General features: G+C 43.5%; 1 protein-coding gene across 1 annotated transcript in view; it reads left to right on the top strand.

The window, feature by feature from the left end:
- Window positions 1–13,054, top strand: part of LOC115163057 (DNA topoisomerase 2-binding protein 1-A-like) — a 53,820-nt gene that overhangs the window by 14,739 nt on the left and 26,027 nt on the right. Inside the window, 8 exon segments of the mRNA XM_029714653.1 lie at window positions 4,111–4,304; window positions 4,712–4,846; window positions 5,037–5,197; window positions 5,503–5,666; window positions 6,015–6,274; window positions 6,579–6,910; window positions 7,063–7,209; window positions 7,211–7,236. Coding sequence (XP_029570513.1) covers window positions 4,111–4,304; window positions 4,712–4,846; window positions 5,037–5,197; window positions 5,503–5,666; window positions 6,015–6,274; window positions 6,579–6,910; window positions 7,063–7,209; window positions 7,211–7,236 — 1,419 coding nt within the window.

Genomic DNA, 13,054 nt, shown 5'->3' with positions numbered 1-13,054 from the left:
ATTGCTCCATGGATTGTATGTAGCAGGTCTTTACTTCCATGTTGAATTTCTCTGCCATTTCTCTTGTTTAATTATTATTGAATTCTCCTCCATTGTCCATTGTGCCATTTTTGCACCACACACTGTACGTGTACACGCAGCATCAATCAGATCCATAAATACACAATCTTACCAGATCCACAGATGATGCCATCTCAATCATACTTCACACTGCCCTTTCCCACCTGGACAAAAGGAACACCTATCTGAGAATGCTGTTAATTCACTAAGGGTCAGCGTTCAACATCATAGTGCCCACAAAGCTCATCACTAAGCTAAGGACCCTTGGACTAAACACCTCCCTCTGCAACTATATCCTTGGCTTCCTGACGGGCCGCCCCCAGGTGGTAAGGGTAGGCAAGAACACATCTGCCACGCTGATCCTCAACACGGGGGGGGGGCCTCAGGGATGCGTGCTCAGTCCCCTCCTGTACTTGCTGTTCACCCACGACTGTGTGGCCAAGCAAGAGGGCACTACAACACCTTCTCCTCCTCAGGAGACTGAAAAGATGTTGCATTGGTCCTCAGATCCTCAAAGTTCTACAGCTGCACCATCGAGAGCATTTTGACCGGTTGCATCACCGCCTGGTATGGCAACTGCTCGGCTTCTGACCGTAAGGCGCTACAGAGGGTAGTGCGTTCGGCCCAGTACATCACTGGGGCCAAGCTTCCTGACATCCAGGACCTATATAGTAGACGGTGTCAGGAAGGCCCAAATAATTGTCAGACTCAAGTCATAGACTGTTCTCTCTGCTACCGCACGTCAAGCGGTACCGGAGCGCCATGTCGTTGTCGTCCCTCCCCCCCTTTTGTTTTTACACTGCTGTTTATTATCTATGCATATTTACTTTACAAATTATCTCGACTAACCTATACCCCAGCACATTGGCTCGGTACCAGTACCCCCGTATATAGCCTCATTATTGTTATGTAGTTATTTTTTTTTACTAAATAAACCTAACTCTATTTCTTGAACTGCATTGTCGGTTAAGTGCTTGTAAGTAAGCATTTTACGATAAGGTTCTTCACCTGATTTATTCGGGGCATGTGACAAATAAAATTTGATTCGTTTTTGGATTTGAACAGATCTTAAGCATCCAACTATAAAGATCTCGGAAGCAGATTCGTTTGAAAACAGTGTAATGACACAATGCTCTATCTCTGTGCTTACATTTTCCTCAGTTTAACTTGTTTGTTTTAATTATGTAAATCTTTAACCCAATGTTAAGTGCTTTGACCAGTTTTGATCTCCTTCCATACCTGGCCAGTGGATTTGTGCCAGGCAATGGCACCCTTGTCTGGTTGTCTTGAGAATGTGACTGGTTGGCACATTTTCTCTGCTGCTCAGTGTAGTATACCTCGTCACTTTATTGACGTAAAACTCAGCACAGTACCAGCAGTCTATGCCAGCTGTTTCACCGTACCATCCAGACGGGCAGTATCTAACAACTTGAAAGCTAACACTGCATCCTGGAGAACCATGTCGTACTTGCACATCCTATTGTACCTCTGTTCAAAATCAACTATGTTGTCAGTCATTGCAACCAAAATGTCTCTAGTAACTCTGTCAAAGTTTGAATATGCCTTGTAGGCACCGTGTTTCTCTTCTTTAACAAACACAGAATCCAGTGCTCTGATCAGTTTCCATACCGTCAGCCCTGTTCAAATCCTCCGCAGATATTTACAGTGCTGTATCACCCTCTCTTCGAGCGACACTAACAGTGTGCTTGAGTGTTCTCGTCCAGATTGGTAACCCGTGTCCAGATTTCAAGTCCATTTTTCCAACTTTCATACTACCTCGTCAACGCGAGGTGGCACATTGTAGTTATTAGCCATCCTCTGCTACCAATGTTAACTCCAAATGATACGACGACTACCGTAAATTCCGGACTATAAGCCGCAACTTTTTTCCCAGCTTTGAACCTCACGGCTTAAACAATGATATAATATATGGATTTTTCCCGCTTTCAATTATTTTATTTTTTTTTAAAAACACATTCTGTGACGTACTCAGTTTTTTGGCGGCATGAAGCTTTCATTAGACCAATGAAATTGCCGAACGGGTTAAGGTCACAACTTTTTTGTTTACTGTTTAGATTAAATCGAGCGCTCTCAAACTTCCCATCATTCTGATTACAGTAGTCATTTTGTCACCCTCATCATGGCAAAGACACGGAGAAATGCATATGATGCAGCTTTCAAGTTGAAGGCGATTGATCTGGCTGTTGGAAAAGGAAATAGAGCTGCTGCACGGGAGCTTGGTCTTAATGAGTCGATGATAAGACGTTGGAAACAGCAGCGTGAGGAATTGACTCAGTGCAAAAAGACAACTAAAGCTTACTGCTATTTTTTTATTTTTTGTTACAAGCCGTGTTTCGTTAAAGCCTATATATTTTTTTTGTTACAAGCCGTGTTTCAATAAAGCCTGTGTAAAGTTAATTTGTTTCAATGTACCGGTAGGCACCTGCGGCTTATAGACGTGCGGCTTATTTATGTTCAAAATAATATATATTTTTTTTAATTCAGTGGGTGCGGCTTATATTCAGGTGCGCTTAAATAGTCCGGAAATTACGGTAAGTTTCAGTATAACAAGGTTTACTTCGCCGAATCTATACTCATGCCCAGTCCAACAGAGAGGGGAACTTCTGCACAGGCACACTAATAACAGAGTGAGAGCACTGTAATAACAGAAGTATAGGGATACTTAAAACATGAACTTAGCTTTCACCTGGATTCATTGTTATGATCCCTTATGGATGTTAAATCCACTTCAATCAGTGTAGATGAAGGGGAGGAGACAGGTTAAGAAGGATTTCTAAGCCTTGACACAATTGAGACATGGATTGTGTATTTATGCCATTGATGGGGTGAGTGGGCAAGACAAAAGATAAGGGTATGGTAGTAGGTTCCAGTAGGTTTTTTTTCACGTTCAACAGTTTCCTGTGTGTATTGTCGTGGAAGTTCTAACCAGTAAGGAGGAGAGACTGTAGGTTCTTCAAACAACAACCTTTTATTATAATAATTGCAATTCTGGAGCGGTTAACAATCACTCAAAAGGTGCGGAGTTAAGAGCCCAACAAACAAGAGTTGGGTCTCAGCTTTTATAACCTTTGTCTATGAGGCAGTTTAGCAGGTGTGTGTGACATCATGATGGGAACATAGTGTACAATCAAGTGATAACGCCAGTTTTGTTACTGTCTAGCTGCTGCTCAAGCTAGCCTCTTATCTCCACACAGCTGTGCCCTTGAAAGATACGAAAAGAACAGGATGGACTCAAACTGGTCACTCTTAAAGACGGCCCTTTGTCTTTGGCCACGTCACTAAGTGACACAAAGATCAGAGTGAAAAAACACTAGCTTCTTACATGATGGAAATGTACAGGTTTAAGGCTTATACAGCGCATGTTCATAAGAGTTTGTCATTTTCCCCACCCAATAGTATTATGAATGATCAACGACCCAAAGGACATTCAGCCAATTCAGCCAAGCATTGGAGTCAACATGGGCCAGCATCTCTGTGGAACGCTTTCGACACCTTGTTGAATCCATGCTGCAGCATTGCAGTTCTTGACACACTCAAACCAGTGCACCTGGTTCCTACTACCATACCCTATTCAAAGGCACTTCAATCTTTTGTCTTGCCCACTCACCCTCTGAATGGCACGCATACACAATCCATGTCTCAATTGTCTTGATGATTAAAAATCATTCTTTACCCTGTTTCCTCCCCTTCATCTACACTGATTGAAGTGGATTTAACATCCATAAGGGATCATAGCTTCATGTTTTAACTATTCCTATACTGCTGTTATTATGGTGCTCTCACTCTGTTATTAGTGTGCCTGTGCAGAAGTTCTACACTGATTGAAGTGGATTTAACTGGTAACATCAATAAGGAATCATAGCTTTCACCTGGTCCTGGTATGTCCTGGAAAGAGCATGTTCCTTATATTTTGTACACTCTGTGTAGATGCTCTATGTAGCAAGCTGTACTTGTATTTTAGACATGTTAACTGCCATGAATGAAACCCATCTCTTCATCCCTCTATCCCTGTCTCTCCTTCCCCCACAGCCTGTTCAGACACACTGACCTGCCTATAGAGGACTATGTGTGCCCTGTGCTCCGCGGCTGCACCGTCTGTGTCACAGGCCTCTCCAAAGTGGAGCGTAAGGAGGTACAGAGGCTCTGCCAGCAGCACGGTGCCAGCTACACAGGGCAGCTCAAGATGAACGAGTGCACCCACCTCATTGTCAGCAAGCCCTCTGGTTGGTCAAACTTAACATACCTTTATTGTCCAACTTAGTTATCTGTCCCTCATACCATCATGGTCACCTAATCATCCCCAGCTTCCAATTGGCTCATTCGCTCCCCCCGCCTTAACTATTCCCCAGGTCGTTGCTGTAAATGAGAATGTGTTTTCAGTCAACTTAGGTCGGCGCACACCGCAAATACAAAAGAAATAATAAGTGATATATCCAGCTTTAGCCATGCATCAAAAATGCAAAAAGAATTAAGGACAGTCTATTACATTTTCATGAAAATATGCTTCAGCCCTGTCCTTCTGATGCCCTTTCATGTAACAAATGTAGGTCTTAAAGAGTTTCTGGATCTCCCTTATTGCCACCCAGTTTCCATCACTTTCACTTATCCTTCTCTATGTCTGTGTTTGCAGGTCAAAAGTATGAGTATGCACAGAAGTGGAATGTCTTCTGTGTATCTCTGCACTGGCTGTTTGACAGCATCGAGAAGGGCTTCTGCCAGGATGAGAGCCTCTATACCTCCATCCCCACCAGCAAGAAGAAAGAGGGTGAGGCGCCAGGCTCAAGGTTTATTGTTACGGTTTTCAGCGTTAATTCAGAAGTTCATGACTCTTACATGCTGACCAGACCGTGTGCGCGTCCGCCATGGCACGCATGTTGATTTTTGTCCCCCCATACCAGACGCGATCAGGACACGCAGGTTGAAATATCAAGGTTGTTGATATTGTCTTCCTTCAGAGTTTCTGTTGGGGTTGAGTCACATTTCTGTGAACACCAGCATGACCGTGGATGACACGGCGATGACCAATGCCACGGTCAGCCGTCTGGACACTCCAGATCCCATTGATGCTCTGGACATCACAGTCTGCCCCACAGACGACCTCCTGGACGGCTGCAAGGTCAGTAGAAGTTCCTCTTAACACTTCATCTTAATATGAGCCACTCGATATAGATCCTATAATTCTCTATTAGACAATACAATAATTATCTTAAATAACCTATTTATTCTGAGCCACTCTACAGATTAACTACAGGCTACTTTCCTCACTGAGGCCTTCAGTTGCAAGAGAGACACATGATTGCTCTTATAGAAATGTGTTAACCAGAAGTTCAGTTCACTTACAGACATGACATATGGTTGCTTATTGTGAAGCGTCTTTGGGTTTTAGAAAACACAAGTTAAATTTCCCGTCTTCCCCTGTAGCTGTACCTGTGTGGGCTGCCAGGGAAGCGGCTGGAGAAGCTGCGTCGGCTGGTCAACATAGCCGGGGGCCTGCTCTTAAATCAGCCCAGCGAGGACCTCACCCACGTGGTCATGGGAGACCAAGACGAAGACACCAAAACCTTCCTGGCCAAAGCCACACACAGGTCAGTCAGGACCATACAGCTGTCACAACAGCACACATACAAGACCACTGGCTGCTATTAGACACATACACTATGGATATGGCAATGGCTGTATTACGCTTAGGTTAATAATTATGATATATTTATTTTATATAGCGCTTTTCATTACAAGTAGACTCTCAAAGTCGGTTAAAAAAGTTGTCATTAGGCTTTGTCATTAAACCGTTATTCATTCAAGTACTTATATTGATGGAGAAATGCAATATTGGACCCAAACCCTGTAGTTAGGAAATCCGTAAACCTAGAAAATAATTTATGAAGACTAACTTGTGCCCGTGTGTGATCCCATCTTTCTGATATCTCCTCCAGGCCTCATGTGGTGACGGTGCAGTGGCTGCTGGACAGCTTCTCCAGAGGCAGCCTGCTCCCTGAGGGGGACTACCATCACCTGGCCTGTCATCACCTGGCCTGTCTGCCTCCCGCCCCTGCAGCTATGGCCATGCCTGCCCCCCGCACCTCCGCCTCCCACCCCTCTTCCACCTCCTCAGCCGCCCCCCCTGCTACCCTCCGACACAGGAAGGCCGAGAAGGACATGCTATCTCAGTACATGGATGATGACCAGAGAGTGGGTAAGGGAGGAGCTCCTCTGTGTATACTCAGTGTAGCAGCAAGACCACAACTCAAAAGTCGCGTAACACTCATTTCCCGCCTCATTGGCGTTCTTTTGGCGTTTTAGAGCCAATTGCAAAGAATATTAACATATTCACATTGCCCAATGTTGTATCATCACTGTACAATTTCTCTTGTTGACATACACTACATATTGTTAGCTTGACTGAAAGTCACAGAACCTGCACCCCCAGGTATCATATTACACCATAATCTCCTCGTAACTTCCTCTCTCTATACGCCATTTTTCACCTCCAACCCCAGTGGAGATGCCTCCTCCAGCTGACAGTAACAGCCACAGAAGGCAGAGTGCTGCAGCGCCAGAGCGCTGCAGCACTACTACTGCAGACGGGGATGGGGCCAGTGCTGACACCACCCTGCAGGAGGCCAGCGAGGCGGGCCTGTTTGCGGGAAAACGCTTCCTCCTGTTGGGCTTCGGGGCTGAGGTGGAGGCCCAGCATTCCATGCTGGTGACGGAGAACTGTGGGAAGGTGCTGGTGGGGCACACGCGGGTGGTGGTTGACTACGCTGTGGTGCCCCTGTTTGGCTGTGAGGTGGAGGCCACTGTGGTTGAGGTGGTCACTGATACCTGGCTGGTAAGAGGCGATTTTTACGAACATTATGGCTTCATGTTTTTGGTTGTCTGTTTCTGGTGTGGTATTAATAGGTTCTTTAGGCCAGGTGTGCGAGTCTTCATTAAGCCATATTGTGTGAGCATTAATCAATGTGTTATTGTGTCTTTGTGTAGGCAATGTGTGTGGAGCAGCAGTGTATGTTAGAGCTGGGCTCCCATGCCCTTTTCAGCCCTGTGCCAGTGATAGAGGGCTGCCCCCCGCTCAGAGACTGTGTCCTCTCAGTCAGCCAGTTTACTGGGGCAGAGAGGGAGTCTGTGGTAAGAGCTAGCCAAACACCTGGGAGCCAGGTAACCACCTTGCTACCGCATGCACACACACACACACACACACACACACACACACACTTGTAAAAAAGACTTGATGGGGACATGTCAAGGACATGCGTTGTGGGAATGCCACTTTCCAGAAGTCCCAGAAATTTTGAGGAAAAATCAGGCATGTTCAACTGTGGTTTGTTAAAGGCCCAGTGCAGTGAAATGTGATTTTCTTGTTTCATATACAATATATTTCCACACTATAAGGTTGGAATAATATTGTGAATATGATGGTAATGCCCTTTTAGTGTAAGAGCTAAAATAACATTTCAGCCTGTTGTGTGGGATGGTTTTGACCTTCCATGATGACATCACCATGCAGGAAATGTGTTAATAGACCAATAAGAGTTCCAAACCTCTCTGCCAATAACAGCAAATGTTCAGTTTTCCTTTCCCCACTCTCCCAACTCAGACCACTTCCAGACACTCCTAGCAAAATTCTTGCTTGAGAAATTGCCCTTTGCTAATAAGCTATTTGTGTTTACTTTTGACAATTTTTATTGAAAACAATAACAGTAAGGTCATTTTGTTACCCAGAAATGATTTGATATTAAGATAAAAACTACTTCATTGGACCTTGAACACAAATCCCCACCCTCCATACTGGGGACTTTGCAAGAATTCATGCTTTCTAAGAACCTAATTTGCATATTCACATACATGTACACACACAAAGCTTGTTTATACATCAAAAGGGGGACTGAACACACCTTCATGGGGACATTTGTTTAGTGGATTTTATTAAGACAAATTAATATCTGAGCTCATTTGACAGCTAAGGTATGGTGTTGTGTCAACTAATGGGTGCTATCAACTCAATTTTACAGACATGTTAAAAGTTAATGTAAGAAATGTAAATGTAAGAAGTTATCCCTGGCACCAACAGGCCCAGTTGGCTCTGTAGTGGAAAAGGGGCTATTGCATACTCTAGGCCAGTGGTTTCCAAACTTTTTATACCTCTTCAAACATTCAACCTCTAGCTGCCTCTAGCAGCCCTCTAGCACCAGTGTCAGTGCACTATCAAATGTTGTTTTTTGGCCATCATTGTAAGTCTGCCACACACAATACAATACATTTATTAAACATAAGAATGAGGGTGAGTTTTTGTCACAACCCGGCTCGTGGGAAGTGACAAAGAGCTCTTATAGGACCAGGGCACAAATAATAATATAATAATAATCAATAATTTTGCTCTTTTTATTTAACCATCTTACATATAGAACCTTATTTATTAATCGAAAATTGTGAATAACTCACCACAGGTTAATGAGAAGGGTGTGCTTGAAAGGATGCACATACAGTCGTATGAAAAAGTTTGGGCACCCCTGACAATTTCCATGATTTCCATTTATAAATAATTGGGTGTTTGGATCAGCAATTTCATTTTGATCTATCAAATAACTGATGGACACAGTAATATCTCAGTAGTGAAATGAGGTTTATTGGATTAACAGAGAATGTGCAATATGCATCAAAACAAAATTAGACAGGTGCATAAATTTGGGCACCCCAATAGAAAAATCACATCAATATTTAGTAGAGCCTCCTTTTGCTAAAATAACAGCCTCTAGACGCTTCCTATAGCCTCTAATGAGTGTCTGGATTCTGGATGAAGGTATTTTGGACCATTCCTCCTTACAAAACATCTCCAGTTCAGTTAGGTTTGATGGTTGCCGAGCGTGGACAGCCCGCTTCAAATCATCCCACAGATTCTCAATGATATTCAGGTCTGGGGACTGGGATGGCCATTCCAGAACATTGTACTTGTTCCTCTGCATAAATGCCCGGGTAGATTTTGAGCAGTGTTTTGGGTTGTTGTCTTGTTGAAATATCCAGCCCCGGCGTAACTTCAACTTTGTGACTGATTCTTCAACATTATTCCCAAGAATCTACTGATATTGAGTGGAATCCATGCGACCCTCAACTTTAACAAGATTCCCAGTACCGGCACTGGCCACACAGCCCCACAGCATGATGGAACCCCCACCAAATTTTACTGTGGGTAGCAAGTGTTTTTCTTGGAACGCTGTGTTCTTTTGCCGCCATGCATAACGTCCCTTGTTATGACCAAATAACTCAATCTTTGTTTCATCAGTCCACAGCACCTTATTCCAAAATGAAGCTGGCTTGTCCAAATGTGCGTTTGCATACCTCAAGCAACTCTGTTTGTGGCGTGTGTGCAGAAAAGGCTTCTTCCGCATCACTCTCCCATACAGCTTCTCCTTGTGCAAAGTGCGCTGAATTGTTGAACGATGCACAGTGACACCATCTGCAGCAAGATGATGTTGTAGGTCTTTGGAGGTGGTCTGTGGGCTGTTTTTGACCATTCTCACCATCCTTCGCCTTTGCCTCTCCGATATTTTACTTGGCCTGCCACTTCTGGCCTTAACAAGAACTGTGCCTGTGGTCTTCCATTTCCTCACTATGTTCCTCACAGTGGACACTGACAGCTTAAATCTCTGCGATAGATTTTTGTAGCCTTCCTCTAAACCATAATGTTGAACAATCTTTGTTTTCAGGTCATTTGAGAGTTGTTTTGAGGCCCCCACGTTGCCACTCTTCAGAGGAGAGCCAAAGAGAACAACAACTTGCAATTGGCCACCTTAAATACTTTTTCTCATGATTGGATGCACTTGTCTATGAAGTTCAAGGCTTAATGAGCTCACCAAACCAATTGTGTGTACCAATTAATCAGTGCTAAGTAGTTACAGGTATTCAAATCAACAGAATGACAAGGGTGCCCAAATTTTTGCATAGCCTATTTTTCACATCTGATTTAATTTCATACAACTTAATATTGCTACACTAAAAATCTGTCTGGACAATACCCCAGTACTTAGCTTTTATTAGAAAATGAATGGCATGCCACTGTGATCATTTTCTGTGACGACAGAGTAAATTATTATGCAGCCTCAGAGGGGTGCCCAAACTTTTTCATACGACTGTAACTCTGCAATGTTGGGTTGTATTGGAGTTTCAATCTTAAATAATTTTCCACACACAGTCTGTGCCTCTATTTAGTTTTCATGCTAGTGAGGGCCGAGAATCCAATCTCACATAGGTATGTGGTTGCAAAGGGCATCAGGATACTCTGAGCGCAGCCCAATCCAGAAATCTGGCAGTGGCTTCTGATTGAAATTATATTTTCACAGAACCCCTTGTTGCAATTTCGATGAGGCTCTCTTGTTCAGATATCGGTAAGTGGACTGGAGGCAGGGCATGCAAGGGATAACGAATCCAGTTGTTTGTGCCATCCTTTTTGGGAATGTACCTGCGTAATGGCGTACCCAGGTGCTCAGGTGCACTCAGGTGCTTCGCTATATGACATTTGACATTGTCCGTAAGCTTGAGTTCATTTGCACACAAAAAATCATACAATGATGGAAAGACGTGTGTTGTCCTTGTTAATGCAGACAGAGAAGAGCTCCAACTTCTTAATCATAGCCTCAATTTTGTCCCGCACATTGAATATAGTTGAGGAGAGTCCCTGTAATCCTAGATTCAGATCATTCAGGTGAGAAAAAACATCACCCAGAGAGGCCAGTCGTGTGAGAAACTCGTCATCATGCAAGAGGTCAGACAAGTGAAAATTATGGTCAGTAAAGAACTTTAAGCTCGTCTCTCAATAAAAAATAAAAAAAAAGTCAATACTTTGCCCCTTGATAACCAGCACACTTCTGTATGTTGTAAAAGCTTTACATGGTCGCTGCCCATATCATTGCATAATGCAGAAAATACCCAAAAGTTCAGGGGCCTTGATTTAACAAAGTTAACCATTTTCACTGTAGTTTCCCAAAACGTCTTTCAAGCTGTCAGGCATTCTCTTAGCAGCAAGAGCCTCTCGGTGGATGGTGCAGTGTACCCATGTGGCGCCGGGAGCAACTGCTTGTATGCCCTTTACCACTCCACTATGTCTCCCTGTCATGGCTTTTGTGTCATCAGTACAGATACCAACACATCTTGACCACCAAAGTTCATTTGATGTCACAAAGCTGTCCAGTACTTTAAAAATATCCTCTCATGTTGTCCTGGTTCCCAGTGGTTTGCACAAGAGGATGTCTTCCTTAATTGACCCCCCCATAAACGTAACGGACCTATACCAGGAGCTGTGCCAGGCCCGCCACGTCTGTTGACTCATCCAGCTGTAACGCATATAATTCACTGGCTTGTATGCGAAGCAGCAATTGTTTAAAAACATCTCCTGCCATGTCACTGATGCGTCGTGAAACAGTGTTGTTTGATGAAGGCATTGTCTGTATCGTTTTTGGGCATTTTCCCCCAGCATTTTCCCAGCCATATCCGCGGCAGCAGGAAGAATTAAGTCCTCCACAATAGTATGGAGCTTGCCTGTCCTAGCCACTCGATAGCTCACCATATAAGACGCTTCTAGCCCCTTCTTATTAATGATATCTGTTGCTTTTATACATGGCTCACTACTTGAAAGTCGTCTTTTCTCGCTCTCTTTTTTTTCATGTTTCTAAACGTCTGCGCAAGAGTGAAGGTTTCCCGTGAGAGACTAATGGTTAATGTGAATGGATGTTAATTATTTGACTAGGCTACCTGTATTTGACATTGTGTTGTTATTTCGCTGAACACTAAATGGTTTAATTTTATTTTTGGCAGTGAAACGAGGCTACACAGGTGCAAAAAAAACCAATATTATTAAAAAAAAAAATGTGAATCACATTTTATTTGGCGTACCCCCGACGGCATGGCACGTAACAGTGTACTCCCAGGCTATCGGGCAAATTAGGGATTTTCAGGGCAAACTTAATATTCAATAACGCAATAACCTAGCTGTCAAATGAGCTTTAGAGGCAACAAGATGTACAGTCACTTTATATGCCTGTGTACAGGCATTTGATTTTTTGGGAAATGAAGAAGCCCTGTTGTAGAAAAGGTGCTCATGATGACACAATACGCTTGGAAAGTGGCGAGGTCATAGAACGTCAAAAAGTAAATATTGCTAGAGACACCTTGCAGTTTTGGAGACAGCATTGCGTTAGCTAGCAAAGTGGTTTGCAGTGGCCAATTAACAGTAAATAAGATGAGTGTTTCAATCCACAGTTGGCCAAGATGATTAGCTAGCCAGCTAATGGTCAGCCCTTGGTCATTGTTGTCACCATGGCAACAGCAACCGCCAATTAATCCATATTCAACATGACAGCTGGATGCTACTTTCTTAGCCGTGACACAGAGGGAAGCACACACACAGATAGATAGATAGATAGATAGATAGATAGATAGATAGATAGATAGATAGATAGATAGATAGATAGATAGATAGATAGATAGATAGATGGATAGTACAAGTCAAAAGTTTGGACACACCTACTAATTCAAGGGTTTTTCTTAATTTGAACTGTTTTATACATTGTAGAATAATAGTGAAGACATCACAACTATGAAATACCACATATGGAATCATGTAGTAACCAAAAAGTGTTTAAAAAATTTAGATTCTTCAAAGTAGCCACCTATTGCCTTGACAGCTTTGCAAACTCCAAGCGGGCTGTCATCTGCCTTTTACTGAGCAGTGGCTTCCGTCTGACCACTCTACCATAAAGGCCTGATTGGTGGAGTGCTGCAGAGATGGTTGTCCTTCTGGAAGTTTCTCCTAACTCCACAGAGGAACTCCGGAGCTCTGTCAGAGTTACCATCGGGTTCTTGGTCACCTACCTGACCAAAGCCCTTCTCCCCAGGTTGCTCAGTTTGGCTTGGGGGTTCTAAACTTCTTCCATTTAAGAGTGATGGAGGCCACTGTGTTCTTGGGGACCTTCAATGCTGCAGA

The sequence above is a fragment of the Salmo trutta genome, chromosome 2, assembly GCF_901001165.1.
Source record: "Salmo trutta chromosome 2, fSalTru1.1, whole genome shotgun sequence".
Taxonomy (NCBI): domain Eukaryota; kingdom Metazoa; phylum Chordata; class Actinopteri; order Salmoniformes; family Salmonidae; genus Salmo; species Salmo trutta.
This window is presented reverse-complemented; position numbering and strand designations above follow the sequence as displayed.